General features: G+C 32.1%; 1 protein-coding gene and 1 pseudogene across 1 annotated transcript; one reads left to right on the top strand and one right to left on the bottom strand.

The window, feature by feature from the left end:
* Positions 1-1856: 1856 nt before the first annotated feature.
* On the bottom strand, positions 1857-4395 carry LOC137397051 (uncharacterized). Its single transcript, XM_068083336.1, has 4 exons — positions 4326-4395; positions 3641-3694; positions 3296-3422; positions 1857-2334 (listed from the first exon to the last, which is right to left on the bottom strand). Exons 1-4 carry the CDS (start codon positions 4393-4395, stop codon positions 1857-1859), a joined length of 729 nt encoding a protein of 242 aa, XP_067939437.1.
* Positions 4396-12310: 7915 nt separating this feature from the next.
* Positions 12311-14196, top strand: LOC137397052 (guanine nucleotide exchange factor subunit RIC1-like; annotated as a pseudogene).
* Positions 14197-17115: the final 2919 nt, after the last annotated feature.

Below are 17115 nucleotides of genomic sequence, written 5' to 3' on the forward strand. Positions count from 1 at the left end.
TGTTTGACTGTATATATATATATATATATATATATATATGTATATATATATATTAAAGAATTTTACACTTTGTAGATGTTTGTTGCTTTTTGCATTGCGTTGACAATGTTACAATTTACTCAGAAATTTCTTAGTACACCACATCAGTGCATTGTATTTTTCATAGTTGCCAAGATTACTAATAAAAACTAATATAACCAACTTGTCAATTATTTTAAAACAACTATCCATTGCAAGATGTCTACGTAAATTTATTGCTAACGCAAGTTGCCTTAATTTGAATGACGTTTGATAAAACTGTAACATTGATGATGATTTAGCCAATAAAACCTGAAAAATAGTGTCTTAAAGTTTCAATAATGTTTAGTTTACATAAAAAAGTACATGTAGCATTATACTTTTTTGCTAAATCCGTGAAACGAATTTTTGCAAATGGAGTAACAAGTTATGAAGCAAATAAAATTCAGTAAAAAGTATTTAGCCTAAAAATATTAATTAGGTTTTATGATACTTTGGCAAAGCCTCTCATATTTCACTTCGAAATAAATTTTTCCAAATATCTTATTCTAAATAGTTTTACTACAAATGTTGTAGTCTGCTAATGCAAGTAGCTACTCATCCGTATTCTGATTAAAAAATATCAAATAGAAATATCTGAAACATCAAATTTCATTACTGCTGCTGCATGTATCAATAACATACAGTAGCTAATTCATAGCAAGTAGCAAAATTCCATTGATTGATTTACAATTTTGAAAGATTTACAATACCTTAACATGTTATGGCATTCATGAAGCAAGAAGATGGCAAAAAACTAATTTAAATAGACAACAGTAGTTACAATCATTGTTTCAAATGACAATTTATGTCATTCTAATTAAATAACAATCTATAGACAAACATTAGTTATTGTCTGAAACCTAATTGTTGTTTAAAATGATTTTTCAATTGTTTTTTAATCTTCTGCAAAACAGTGTCGTGTCTACTTATTTAGTTCAACAAAATATACAATTCACAATGCTTCTGTTCACAGCTCTTACTAACTGCGTGTGCATGTGTGCATGCGTGCATATGTGTGTCTGTGTGTGTCCGTGTGGAGGTGTATGTGCGTGTGTTTGTACATATCTGTGTGTGCCTGCATCCGTGTGTGAATGCATGTGTGTGAACATACATTCTTGTGCATGTTTGTGTGTACATGTGTGTGTTTGTGCGTGTGTGCGCATCTGCGTGTGGGTGTGCGCTGTGTGCGCGGTGCGCAAGTGCACGCGTGCGTGCATGTGTGTGTGTGTGTGTGTGTGTGTGCATGTGGCTTCATGTGTGCATTTGCATCTTCCTTAGAAATGATGAAACCAACCAAAATCAATTATACACTAAAAATTATTAATAACAACATTTGTAAAAATATCACGTTTACAGAAAAAAAGTTTTGAAGCCACTTGCAGTGCAAGTAAGGTAATAGCTTATAACTTCACACTTTACCAATGAGTTGCTCTAGAGCAGAATTTGTGATAACAATATGGGTTGATTTGATTACATGGATAATAACCACAATCAATTTCCCACTAATATTGTGACTTTTTCTGATCGAGTAATTATTTTTACTCACCCAGTTTACATTTCAATTGATATTAGCAGGCTTTAGTAGTAGCTGTTGAACTATTCTTTAACTATTGTTTATTAACTAACATTTAATATTGTACTAGCTTTATTGTTTTTCTTCATTTATTTACCAAAAATTTTGAAAAGCTTTTAAATACTCATGCAAAGCTTTTATACTTTGAAAAAATTCTTAAAAGTAACAATTAACATCAAATTAGAAACAAACTTGGCATAAACGCAAAATTGCAAAACTTAGTTCATCCCTCTTCTTCACTGTCACACTCTTCTTCTAAGTCTTCATTGTCTTCACCTGATTCTTCATAATCTTCAGATTCTTCAACCTCTTCTTCTGATCCAACATGTTCTTCGTCTCCATCATCTTCTTCGTCTCCATGATTGATATCAGTTATACCAAATTCTGCACTGACAAAACCTGCATTGACTGCATGATGATTTCGTTTTTTATTTTTATTTTTTGCCCGCTTTTTTCTAGAATTTGCCTTTGCACCCTTGCCATTGTTAACAGCAACAACCCTAGGGATACCCTGAGCATTGACAACTGTTGAATAGCAAACTGGTTCACCATTGACAGGCTGACTTAGTGTGACATTGATGGCTCCCTGAGGATTGTACTGATCAGTTGTGACTGTGATGGCTGGAACTGGTACAGTCATGGCGATGACCTTGTTTGAATCAGTCACTGTTGTTACTGTAGGAACTTGGTAGCTCAGAATTCTGCACAAAAATATAACAATGTCTATAACTTGACCAAAAAAATACAAAGTCTGATTGTAGAGAATTGATAAGAATAACAGGTTTTTGGTAGAAGTCGAAACTTTTAACAAGTTTAGCTGTATCAATTATTGGTTAAATTCAAGAAAGTTTTTGACTGAAAAAATTGCACGCAATTCAAAACAAATTGAGGTAAATCGGATAAGAAAGTTTTAAGCTGTAGGATGCAACGTTATATGATTTCAATATTAACTAAAGACTTAAATAGACCAGAAAACTCTGCAGTAAAGTAATCTTCAGCTGAAAGATACATATTTATTGCTAAGACTTTGTACTAGCAAAATATTTTAGCTTTTCAACCAAATTGATCAAGGCCTATTTTTTGCATTTAATCTATTTTTGGTAATATTTACTCAGAAAACTTTTGCCATCTAGCTTGCCGGGTAAGATCATCTCACGTAATCAATATACATTGTACAGTTGTTTGACAAGCTAATGGTTGGTTGATCGGTTCAGTTGTTAGAGGACCTGTTCACTATGGCAAAGTTCATTCGTTGAAATCTTATATGAGGCAATATTTTTCAAAACATTCAACCGTGGTCAATGATGGAAGGACGCGGCTATTATTATTGTGAAGACGAGCCGGATTGCTATTCCATAAGAGATCAGAATGTGTAATAACTATGTATAAAATTATTCTGCACCAAAGTAATATGGTTGAGTAGCAAAGTTGGTAGGATGACTGACCGCCAAGTCAAATATTCGAGTCTGATTGCCATGCGATTTTTTTTAATGCTCCAATATTGAGTTTATTATAGTTCATTATGGTAATGGTTACTAGAAAGGGTTAGTTACTTGGAATTTGAAACGACTTTCAGCATAATAAAGCATGCATTTATATCGCAAATGGCAGCTTCTTTCAACTTCTCAATGAACTTCAACAGCTGCTATTCGTTAGACTCACCCCAATGAGCTTAGCCAGCCTCTAGTCTTTGTCCAGCCATTTCTCATCTTGCAGAATATCCACAGTGCTATGGCTATTCCAATTACTACTATGAAGAATATGATCCATCCAGCAATTGTCCCACCGCCTAAAGTGTAAAGAAGGTCAATAATTTGTATCTAAATTTTTCTGACTATATTAGGAATCTGCAGGCGTATAAATTGGAATAGCTACAAATAAAGCTGCTTAAAGCTTAAGCCAGGATGAATTTCTATGTTATCGTGATCTTATTTTGACCTCTCTTAAAAGACAATTAGGAATTTTATGATCAAAAGTCTGAGAAAACAACTTATAATTGAAACTTACGAGAGCGGCCAGTTTCTTTCTTTTTTGATTTTTTGTTCTTTGAATCAGTCAAAGCTGTAAAAAAGCAATTCCAAATTTAAAACAATGACAGACAAATATCTTTACTTTTTTTTGCAATATTGTAAATATGTAATGTGTGTGTTTCCGACAAGTGAATGTCATAATTTCCTGAAATGTTGCTAAGGGGGAAGGAAGACTTGATACTGACTTGAACATTGTTTCTCAATCATGTTGCACACACACCTTTGCAATACTAATGTTACATACCAGAAGTCAATTTTAAACATTGTTATTTGTAGTTAACTTTAGTAGCAACAAACTCATGAAAAAATTCTAGATGAAGTATAAATAGCTTTTAAACAGCAATTTGTTTGAATTGGAATGCCAGAAGTCTGGCGATAGAGCCTAGTATAAAACTTTTTAGTTCAGCATAACGAAATGCATTTACGTTTTTCTAGGTAACTACTAAAAAAAATGTTGTTAAAACTACTAAGTTGAACATTCAAAAGGTCATGAAGCTTCTTATCTAGATTGCAAGCCTTTTCAATTTTCCAAGCTTGAGCCAAAATGTAATTGCTATGAGAGCATCTTCAAAAGATTTAGAAGTGATTAGTTTTTTGTAATGGTGTTTTTATCCGGTAATATTATATAAGAACAATTCTAAGCAATAGTTGCTGCATCTTGCCCTTGACAGCAACCATGTTGAGACCAGAATCTACGAGTTTTTTGAATAGTGATTCCAAGATATCCTTCATCTTTAAAAGTAAACAAAGGCAAGCATATTTCTAGCTATGCCATCAAACCAGCAACGATTAGCTCATTACACGAACCAAAAATAAAATTATTGTAAATATGTGAATATAATGTCACACCTCAAAATAGATGCAAACATTTTTTGTAATTTTCAACAGTTTGTATTTTAACTACATACAGTGCAAAACATAGCAAATTTGACATATAAACTTGACTGATCTGGAAAAATGCCTCAGAACCATATTGTTAAAGTACTCAAACACAAACACTGTTTTGAGCACATATTTACTAAAGCATATGATGATATAAAGGCAAGAAGATGACGTTAAGACAGTCAAAAAAGTATAAACTAGTAGCTTTTATAATTTGACAGCAGATCTTGAATATAAAAACTTATCTTTGTTTAGATGTAGTAACTTGCTACAAATGTGGTAAATGATGCAAGTTGTATACAATTTGAAAGTTATCCGTATATTTTCTAACTAAAAGTTTCTTCAAGTGTATAAGCGAGCTGGTTGCACAATTTGAAGTATTTGTGCAACTCACCAAAAGATTGAGGCTGAAATTTTTTGTCCAAGTACTGAGTGAATAAAAAACTCACATAAACCACCTTTGGAATATACAAGTACAGCTTCCATTACTAGGAGTTGCCCTATGCTTCATCAATGTGGAAACAACTTCATTTTAAATAACGTAAATATTCCATAAGTCTATTTAAACTCAATTTCAGTCATCAAATTTTTCAAGTAATAAATAATATGATCAATAATAAAAGAAATGCGCAGTAAATTAAAAAAAACATTAGAATTAGGATTTTAAAGTTATGGTAACCAGCGAATACAATTAGGAACTTCTAAAGATTTTTATTTCCACGAACATTAATAATTGAACAAATAGTTGTACAGAACAAAATATCTCGCAAATGTTTTTTACTTTTGACTGACTATGTGTTGGAAACATATAACATGATTTTATGTTAGTAATTCTCAAGTATGCCAAGCAGAATATTTTTACTTTTTTTTCTTTTATTTATTTTTTAATCTCATGGGTTTTAATTTTCACGGGTATGTTCATTGGCATTTAACATGAATATTGTAGGTCCACTTTTACCATCATCATTTTAATAGCCTCAAAAGATTTATTTCAGAGTAAAATAAAGGCTAGCTGTGCAGTGAAGCAGTTAAAACAAAAAATCAGTTTGCGATGTAATGCGTTCAATAGTTCATGCATCCTTCATTTCGATACAACACAGTAAAAGGTCAACCTCTTGCAAGCTTTAAAAGTTTTTCAAATTATTGTACATGTAAGAAGAATAGAAGGACCAAAATGATTCAAAAATTTGTTTTAAAAAGTTAGCAAGCACTATTTCAATTGTGTAACAAAGTATGACAAAATGATTACATGCTTAAATTATGAAATGCATCGGAACTACTTTAAAACACAAATGTTAGACACCCTGCTAGTTTGCTTTTGTGTATTATTAAGTGTTTTTAGACCAATATTATTATTGTGCGTTTTCCTAATTTGCAAAAAAACTAGAATGATTTCAGCAATCTGATTAGACATAGCTGCATAATTTGCATATATAATACAGGTTTAATGTTCATGAATCAATCTTTGTTTGTTAAGTGCTTAAATATGATTAAAACTATGAGATGTTGTTTTGAGTTAATAAGTTTAGCATTGACGGCAAAACAGCGTTATTTTTTAGAATAACAAAGGCTTTATATGATTCACTTTCAGGTTATTGAGAGGTAAAGCTTTGACAGATGAGATAATTATACAAAATATCTAAAGATAACCCATGTAAGTACTTTAACAGTTAGATATTCTTACCGCAAAAGGCGTTTATATTAAGTTTCAGACTATTGTTCATTTCATGTTTTAGATATTACTTAGGAGAACTAAAAATTCAAAATAGTTAACTCACCACTAAAAGAAGAGAAATCATAATCATCGTAATATTCGTAATCATCATTACCATCCTTTATGGGGTCTCCAAGTGCTAAAATAAATGTTGAAATTGCAGAGTATAAAATGTAACTTGGTTTAAATTGGCTATTTCATTATTTACAGCCATATAGTTTCTATGGTTTTTTCAAGAAAATGTAGCACATACTTTTGAAGTGGAACATTACAGTAAACAACTTTGCCAAAAAATCCTTTCTAACTACATATGATATTAAACATTTCGGTAAAAAAATCCATTTGAACACTTACATATATTTGATTACTACAAATTAAAACACTGTATACAGTCAACCTACCAACAGAACAAGCTGTTTCATGATATATGTCAATATCATCAATATCACAAGTCTCAAGGCTAGATGGGACTTTATAGTACCGTTCAGTGTCCTCATAAATAATCTTGTCATTCCAGCCGTAAATAACTACAGCGTAGGCAAATCCTTGGTTTGGATACACATCTCCACTTGTTGTATCATAATAGTAATAGTTTCCTAAAGCAAAACATTACGTATGTAAAGTAATTGAAACACAACTCTTGTTCGTAACATAAAATTGTTACAAAAGAAAAATACCAAGTAGCGAGAAATTTATGGAGACGAAGTGTTAATTGTAACTGAATATTCAATAATCAGAGAATTCAAATCTCGAAAAATGTTACGCCAAGGCGGTACGCATAGTAAACTGCTAAGGAATTTTACTAAAAACACTTAATAGATTTTAATTTATTCAATATTTTTTATTCACACATTTACTCTAGTGTGCTAATTTGAATTATTCATCAAATTTAGTGCTAGCAAAAAGCTTTTAAGCAAGTTTATGAATAACCAATGAATATATTTCTCACGAAACTTAATAATGTGCAACCGTTGTAATCAGTCCACCTTTGGGACAGAAGCTTTTGACATAAGTAATACAGAATGGCCAATACAAATGTTTTATATGCCCTATACTCATGACAAGGTCTGAAATGCTTTAGGTGCATAAATGCATACATGCTGTGCAATATATATTTTATGCGGTATATAGTATTGCGAGTAATGTGCAGCGTACATCAAACCAAGTTGTATCCAGGTGCACACATAGTCAATCAGCTGGTGATATAAAACACCTTTTATCAAGTGACCAAGTGCTAAATGCCCATCACTGATAGGTATATATGCGTGCATAAGTGATTAATATTGGTTACATTCCGAGCAGCAACAATTTTGCATTATTGTATGTTGTATTCTTTACTATAGAATATTAATACAAGTACAATATTTGCTGCGGTGGTTTATTAAAAAATGACAAGCTGATGAGACAACTAGAAATGCACCATCATGTAAAACTAGATTTTGGCTCACTCAATCTGATGTAAAATAAGAGAGAATTTGTTTTCCATAAAAATCAGCTCGCCCAAACTATTTATTATTTAAATAGTTCCAAAAAATCTAGTTTTTTCTGTATAGAAAGGTTTAGGCAAGACATGGCTAAAGACGGGAAAATTAAAGAATGACGCTTGCAGATTTTATATAGATTGTCAGATATTTTGATGCTCAGCATGCAAGGTGCCACAGAGGTTTTCTAATTCTAGTGTTTTTAGTAGCAGATCTTGACTCTTTAGGTACAAGGAATAAGTGGAAACTGAATGAAAACTTTCTATTCATGATTAACAAACAAAAGACTGTTTGCTTGGTAATTAAAGTTGAAAAAAAACTATTAAATCAATAAATTTTTAACCAAAAAAATTTGGTAAAAATAAAATTTTGAAATCAAAACTAAAGGTTTCTTGATTTTAATTAAGTTAGTTCTTAATAATCTTGTCTTTCAAAAGTGATTCAATCACTGATGAAATGACAGAGGACATTGCTGTTTTTCTGAGATATGGAAACCAATATGCTTGCCCAAGCAACACAAAACGTTAAAGCGAGAACTAAAATAAAATTTAGCTGGAGAGTGCAGGCATTAGAAATGATCAACTAGACTTTGATGGCGCAAATTTGGAGTAAATTTTGATGACAATATCTGGGATTGGTGTGTTGATTGCCTTAGCAACCAATGCCATGACCAAGCTGAGTACTGACTTGACCGATGAATTGACCATTGACAGTACCTACAGTCATTTGGAGGCCGGCTATCATGTTTGCCTTGCAACCAATGAGTAAGGTTTAACAGCACACAAAGACTATAAAAAAGCCCAGACAAGCAAAGGACAGATGAGTGTCCGAAAGATCACACTCCGCCATTGATTACATGTTTATTGCAAATTAAGCTCTATCCAAATGTCTTCGTGAGATGGATATTCTCTTTGAGCTGTACTCAATTGGTTTGATTCTTGGGAATCACATAGATAAACTTTGTTGGCTCCTTTATATAAGTTTAAATCTATTTTAGAGAAGCAGTAGTGTGAATAAGAGAAGATGACACAATATTAAAGAGTCAAATGACCAAATTATAGTGAACTGAACTGTATTTTGTCCTTTCATTCACTTTTTAACAAAATAATTTCTTTTTTCAATATTTTCTAAAAGTAACACAAATTCTTCACTGCTATGTCACAATTACAGAAAACAAAGCCATATTTTTAAATGGTATTGTTACCAGTGTAGTCCCATGTCATTTCCTTCCACAAACTCCTGTTAGAGAATTGTCCATTTTTAAAAGCCTCTATTGCATCTGATTCATCATCATATCTGGAGTAATCAATCCGTGCCTCGTATCCTTTACCCGATCTGGAATCTTCAAGAAAAAAAACAATCTTAGGAGCATAGTCTAGCAAAAACTTTTCACAATGCCGTAAAGCTTTTTTATATAAGAATGCTTCATTATTGATTTTGTTTCTTTACTCCCTGTAGTGTCTCACTCAAAATAAATATTGTTTGTCTTCCTACTACTTTTCTAGTATGACACATGATGTTAGAAGTTAAAATTGATGCTGCTAAGTTTATGGTTGCTACAGCGATGTTCTTTTACCTGATAACTAAAATGAAGACTAGAAGTGAACATACATTGTATGTTCAACTTTTATTAAAAATGTTGTGTTAGAAGATATTACAAGGTGCTTACAAATATTTTAATCTTTGCAGTGTTAATTTTGAATGTTTCTATGCATTAGTAAACCTAGTAGTGTTTCTTCAATCGTTGAAGCAGCTATTCAAAATGGTTGTACCTAACCTTTTAAAAGCTTTATAGAATGATACGTTATAGACTTTGGAGAGGAAGGTCAGCTTTTTGAAAGCTCAAGTAATGCTAAATACAGTTATAAATTTTTTATAGTGTTGATTTAGTATATAACTTATCTTTAGCTTTGTAAACTTGTCTGCAATAAAAAAATAACAACGGCAATAACAGTGATTTGCAAAAGGTTACCTGCTCTGTTTTTGCAGTCATGGCAGTTAGCTTAGAAGACCATAATTATACATCTGGCGCAATTTAACCATCTGATAAATTTGAAAGATAATATTCAGTATCATTTTAGCGACGTTTAAAGATGTTAACAAATTTTCAAATAAGAAAAGCATTATAAGATGGGACTCACTACAGCATATTTATTGTGGAAAAACAGGTGCACTTTAAACAATGTCATGCTTTATTTGAAACCTTAAAAATTTTGTGTTTTAAAATAAATGTGATGATTTAAAGATAAATATAAAAATATAATTAATATAAAATCAAAATTTAATCTTCTCGTGTATTTAATAAAGACTTTAGATAGAAAGATTGTGCGTTGGAGATTAAAAAAAACTCCAAACATTGCCCGATTTAGTCTTCCTTAGTTATAAAACTTTTACCATAAAATACACATAGTTTTTTATTTTTGTTTTAAAAAGTGATTGATATTTTAAGGTCAACTTTCTGATGCGCTGTAACTAATATTAAGTCAGTTAGGTCGCTCCTCAATTTACTTGAAATGAACAGTTTAGTTATGGTATAGATAAATATGTTGAATAAATTTGTTATCTTCAGAATTATCCAGTCAAAGTTTTGTTCAGCAAATATAAAATATATGGCACCACAAACCAATCCTCTGTGTACTAGTTAGGCTGATAAAACACATCTCTATAGGTTTCTTGTAGCTCGCTCTGTATTCTAAAAAAACACTTGAAAACCAAAAGCTGTTACAGGTATTTAGTAAAAAGTTAAAAGATTGTACAGTCTCAATATTATGCATAGGAAATGTTGAGCACACCACCTGGGATTTTTATTGCATTTGCATTATGAAACCATATGTTCTTATTTGAACATATCAAACCAATGAATCTTTCAGGGAAGTAACAGAATATTCTTTTCAAACTATAGTACCAAACTATATTTTCAAAAACCTTACGGCCTGAAAATGTATGGCCTATATGGCCATATTTGACTATGGAGGTCTCATATATAGCTTCTATGGCCTATTTGAAATGACCTATTTGAAATGGTCTAGAGAATAAGCTCCTTGATTTTAAATAAAACTTACCTAGCAGTTTAACTTGATAGTATGAAAGCCAATTTAAATGGAACATAAGCTCGCTACAAGTTTTCAGTGATGGTATTGCTGATGTTTGTTTTTCAACGATAGGTTTTTATTTTGCACATCTACACGTTATTTTGGTAATTTTCTTGTTGTACAACCATTTAAGCAACAATTTTCAATGACAAACTTTTAGGTTAATGTTAGGCAAAAGCTTCATTATCCATGTAACTTTCAGAAATTTCATTAAAACCGTCAAAATATTTTGGTCAAAAGAGGAATTTGACAAAGTAGATTGAGAAAGATGTTAGAATAATGACAACCCCATATTGCAAAGCAGAATACACCTAAAATACTAAGACTATATGTGATAATGTCTGGATGTAGTGAAATACTAAATACAAAATGTACTGTTACTAAAATGTTTGACTCCAACAAACAGAGATACATGTAATAGGTAAATACATTTTGATACTTAAATTTTCTTTCAATTGTTAAAAATTCAAACATTAGCTTGATACTCACAAGTCTTGTACTGCTCGGGTCTGTAAACAACTCTGGAACCGCGAATGTAGTAGTCGTTGTGGTAAGTGAACAATATCTTGCCATCACCGTAGAATATTGCTGTAGTAGTGAACACCAAACAGAGAAAAAAAGCAAGACCAGAAAGCCATCTTGTCATGCTTGTCAAATCTGTAGTAGTACAGTGCGGACTAAAATCACACCCTAAGTTTATTTCCTAGTTTGGCTGCGGGGAAAGTACCTAATTTACTCCTCATTTATCACGATTAAAAGGATTAGTGATTGGCTTTTTATAATATCGCTTCAATCAACTGGTACCTTCACGAGATATCACATCTGTTTCAAACTAGGCTTTCTTTATGTTAAATAGTTTATTTCTGTACTTGAATTTAGTTTTGACTTTAGCTATGTTTTATTACTATAAACATTTTTAGTGTGACAATGAAAAATTATCTGTATCTTATTAGGCTTTACCGCAGAGCACTAATTAGAAATAAAATTACACAAAACATCTGTAATCACCATTAAAAACAGCAGTATTTTGCTATCAACCACTGCTTTTTGGATGTTTAGAGAGACCTGAATGATAAGATGTTGGAATATTAAAATCGATGAAATTTGATCTAAAAAAAAACGATCAGAAAATCAAGACGAGCAAAATGGTTTCACAACTTGTTCTTAATGCATTCGTTGATATCCGCCATTGCAATTAATATGTTCTCTTTGCTGCTATAGACGCCATGATCATCAATTCGTTCCTTTTAAGCAATTTAAAAGCAATTGAATATCTTCTATTTTAATTTTAAAATTCTTTGACGGTCAGACTATCTCAAAACTCGAAACAATTGTGAATGATAAAAAATATTGATAATTTCTGATAACAACATCTCAAACTTCGTCAAATTTTTTAAAGGATTAAAGGTCTTCAAACAAGAGTGTTGGACAGAGCCAACATTTTATTGCATCTTTTTATTTGATGTCTTACCAAAAGCATGAACACAGGTATGTTTATAAAAAATTCAATATTTATTTTGTGAACTTTTATGACTGAATTCTTACTATTTGCGCATACTAATTACTCTTGTAATTTTTATTCTGATGGAATAATCTAGTTTTGTCATAATCCCCAGACAAGTATTTTTACACAGTCACTGGTGTGTATAATTGTGTTAAGAATTTGAGGTTTAGTTAAACTTAATTATGGCTGTTTTTTACATCGCGAAATTATGTGATATTCAATTTTATAATTTCAATATTTTTTGATTTTGCAAGTTCACTTTCTTACTGGTTTATTTATTAATTTTTTGCTTGTTTATTTATTTAAATGTATTGCTTTGTTTTTTATCTATCTGGTACAATCAGAGACCATATTTCAACTGGAATACTGCTTGCAATCATAAAAGACATTTAGCTGTGCCAAATTAATAACAGCTTTGTCTCAAATTTTTTTTCTAATCTAATGCAGCAAGATATAAGGTAACTACTAACAATTCAATTTGTTGGTCTAATTATGTTCAGATAAAAAAATCGTTTTGTTAGATTAACTCTTAAACTGTGTTTGAGAAGCCTCATTGACTGTTTGTAGAAAAATCAGTCAAACTTTCACTGGTCTTCACAATTTTGTGTCTAACAATAAGGTTAGCAATAACGATTTCCCTAAAAAACTTTCTAAAGTATTTGTCTCACCAGAAAGTTGTGTGGTTATAAAATGTTTAAGTACGGCATTATAAATATTACCGAATTTATGGTCTATCTTTTAACAATATTTGTGTATAGCCTGTTTTGTGGCAACACAAGCATCAAGACAACCTCTACAGCATGGTGTATTTTGTAGCAACACAAGCATCAGGACAACCTCTACAGCATGCTCCACTTTGTAGCAAAATGTGTGCTAATCATCAAACCTGTAAACTATCAAAAAGATTTGTGTAGGCCTATAAAGTTTTAAAGTCTGATGAAAAATATATAGCATCAGTTGTGCAACAAAATTTGTCTCACAATTGAGAGTTGTGTTTCCAAAAGCATTACAGTTGCAGATAAACCATTTTGCTTGATCAAACCTGAATGCACAAACAAGAACATTTTTCTTTCTTGCTTGTTCCCCTTTCTTTGCTCTGCTATATTTCTAAATGTCTGTTTATCTGTCTATCTGCTTATCTAACTATCTGTCTATCTGCCTATCAGTCTATCTGTCTACTGGTTTACCGGTCTATTTGTCTATTTGTCTATCTGTCTATCTGTCTATCTGTCTATCTGTCTATCTGGGTATCGGTCTATCTGTCTATCTGTGTATCTGTCTATCTGTGTATCTGTGTATCTGTGTATCTGTTTATCTGTCTATCTGTCTATCTGTCTATCTGTTTATCTGTCTATCTGCTTATCTAACTATCTGTCTATCTGTCTATCAGTCTATCTGTCTATTGGTTTACCGGTCTATTAGTCTATCTCTCTATCTGTCTATCTCTACATCTGCTTATCTGTCTATCTTTCTATCTGTCTATACGTATATCTGTCTATCTTTCTATCTACTATCTGTCTGCCTGTATATTTGTCTATATGTTTAAATGCCTATCTGTATATCTTTTTATCTGTCTATCTGTCTATTTGTTTCTCTGACTGCCTGTCTGTCTGTAGAGGTGGAACGAGACACGAGACGTCTCGAGTATCGACCTGTCTCGTCTCGTATCGGTCTCGTCTCGACTTAACTATTGCCAAACTTGAGACAGGAAATAGAACTAAAGCGCCTGCGCACGGTCATTAAAACATGGCTTCTTGCGGTAGCAACAACTCCATATATTGTAACAGATTGCGGGCAACTGCCTTTAAAGTTCTACCCGGTCTGTTACTACCTGTTGCTATTGATTATGTTGGCCACTGAGTCTAATCATGTAGTCCGGACAACGGCCCTGTTATATTTTAGTTCGGTTCTGTGTTCTTAAAACAGATACCGGGTCGTATCTAATTGCTCTTCGGATAATCCAATTTAATAAATTGGATAACTTTTGCGGGTAAAATGTCTGTATTTTATCGTATCGTGTCTAAACACCAACTGACCTTCATAAAATTCGAGCCTCTTTTACGTATATACTACCAATCGCGGGTAAAACTTGCCCGGACACGGAGAAACGAACGAAAGGCCGTGTCGACCATAGTCCGTGTTCGGTTAACAATGACGTTTTGTTAACTCAATATAAGAAAATACATGTGTACAGTAATTAATATAATTTCATGAGTACAATTTAAATATAATTCACATACTACAGTTAACACATAAACAAAACTTAACATTAATGAAACGATAAGAATGAAAGTGTTATCGTGTGTTCTTTTAGTTGCGGTATTTCTTTGTAGAGCGACAGCTATCGGTTTCATTACACATTACATTAAAAAGTAAGAACTATTAAATAGATGGTAAAAATATACATGTACAAAGCATTATGTTTATAATAATTATGATCAATCAAGCTCAAAATTCTTAGAATATATAACTTCGGTATTTTAGAGCTGTTTGTGTCACTTTTGTTTACAAAAACTACATGCATATCACTATAATAATTAAAATGTTGTATTTAAATCGTTTACACCAGTTGAAAATTCAATTTAAAAATAGATTTATTAATTTATATATACCAAGTAGCTAGTACTTGTGTAGTGAAATCATCACCAAATGCTCATTATTTTACTGTCTCGTGTCTCGAGTCTCGACTTTTCACAAGACAGTGTCTCGAGTCTCGTCTCGAACTTTAAAAACCTGTCTCGTTCTACCTCTATCTGTCTGTCTGTCCATATTTATATCTTTCCATTTTTTTATCTGTCTATCTGTGTCTATTTGGCTATCTGTATATTTGCCTATATGTCCATCTGTCCATCTGTCTATCTGTCCATCTGTCCATCTGTCTTTCTGTCTATCTGTCTATCTGTCTATCTGCCTATCTGTCTATATATATATATATATATATATATGTATATATGTATATATGTCTATCTCTCTATTTTTAATGTTTGAATTTTTCTATCTTTCTTTCTGTATCTCTGTCTATCTCTCTCCCTTTCTTTCTTTCTTTCTCTCTCTCTCTCTCTCTCTCTCTCTCTTTGTATTCCTCTCTCTCTTCGTATTCCTTTCTCTCGTGTTCAGTCATTTCAACAATAAATCTTCTATGGTTTTTTCACTGACTGGCATGCGCCTCTGTTTTCAATGTTCTATATGTACACATGTGAAAATTTTACTTACACTTTGCAAATAAGTGTTTTACAGTTCCTATAATTTAAAAAAATGTAGACCGTTTCTTGTTATTGGAACATCATAGTCTATAATATAAATAAGTAAAAATCCTGCCATTGGTTGGATATCCTAATTGCTACTTAATTTCACAAATATTGCACTTAAAAGCAATCCATATAATAGCTGATAACATGCCTAATTACACATTAATTGTAACCTCATTTTAAAATTAACAAATGATTTCCTGATTAGCGCACATTATACTAATGTGTAATAAATTTTCCTCATAAGAAGCCTGCTTTGACAAATTTTGTATAAAACAGGGATTGATAAAGGTTTCATGGCACCGGCACACGTTAAAATACATTAAAGTCTACGCAGATTAGTGGTATTTATCATTGAGCAAGTAGCAATGAAGTTAGTCAAAAGTGTGTTTGTTCTAAAATATTTAGCAAGCAATTGAAAGTAGTCTGTACTCTGATAATAAAAAGTAATGGGTTGTTACCATGTCTGTAAAAAGTAATTTGTAGAAATCTAGGGTCAAGGTCTGATGAAATTCCAAAATGAATGCCTGTAGTTCAAATACATGCATATCCTAGCAATGTAAAAGTGCTTTACAAGCTCAAAACTAAACAGGGGATGAATCTGGGGGTTTAATGATGTTCACGATTGATTTTATATAAGTTCCACTAATTACAGCATTATCTCTTAGGGTTTAGCTTCCCATAATTTCGCCTTACCCTTTTCTTCAAAATGAATCCCTATACGCACATGCTAATTACTTAAATCTGACGCTAGCTATTTACTAGCAGTTAGATTATCTGCTTTCAGTTGATGATGACTGAATAAGTGTTTGGGCAATTGTTAAACCCCACCCTTAAACTCCGCCTTTTAAAAGTTCTCATTGCTCAATCATCAACAGGAAATGGGTGTAAGAGGATTAACTCATATACCGCCAACATTTAATGACTATAATCTTGTTTAAATTGCCATTAAATGTATCATTACCCTTTCAAAAGGCATCCTGTAGTATTCTATAATCCACCAACACACAACTAAACCAGAATATGGCAGTCTAATGCATATGTAAAACTTTATGCTTTTAAGCCTTTTGGATGAGTCATATGTCAGTTAAGCCTTGCCTAGGTAAACAGGCTCTTTTTGCGAATTCCATTAGCAACTTACACTAAAATACATTAATACTTTAGACTATGCTCTACATAAAAAGCTTGCCTGAGGTCTCGAGATTGCAACGAGCTGGAAATAACCACGCTCTAACTACTAGTACTACGGTGTCATGACGAAGGATTGTCATTGATTATGAAGCTATGCACAATCTTTATTACATACATATGGATAAGTGATTGATGGGTGCAGCCGGTGACTAGCTCTGTCAACCCAACAAGGTGAATTTGATTTACTGCGCTGAACTATCTTTTCCAATGCATTTAGCGTGCTTCATGGAAAAAGAGAATAGACGTGGCTCTCATTTAACATACAAAACAGAAGGTAAAGATGATTCTTTTCAAACAATAGTAAAAATGCAAGTAGGCGCTAACTGGAAAAAAATAACTA

The sequence above is a fragment of the Watersipora subatra genome, chromosome 5 (assembly GCF_963576615.1).
Source record: "Watersipora subatra chromosome 5, tzWatSuba1.1, whole genome shotgun sequence".
Lineage (NCBI taxonomy): Eukaryota > Metazoa > Bryozoa > Gymnolaemata > Cheilostomatida > Watersiporidae > Watersipora > Watersipora subatra.

Bases quoted from the DNA above. Each gene is read 5' to 3' on its own strand.
- LOC137397051 (XM_068083336.1), bottom strand. From the start codon at position 4,395: ATGAAGGATATCTTGGAATCACTATTCAAAAAACTCGTAGATTCTGGT. The intron at 3,695-4,325 runs GCAAGATGCAGC...GCTTTTTTACAG, and splicing joins CAACATGGTTGCTGTCAAGG to CTTTGACTGATTCAAAGAAC. The intron at 3,423-3,640 runs GTAAGTTTCAAT...TTTACACTTTAG, and splicing joins GAAAGAAACTGGCCGCTCTC to GCGGTGGGACAATTGCTGGA.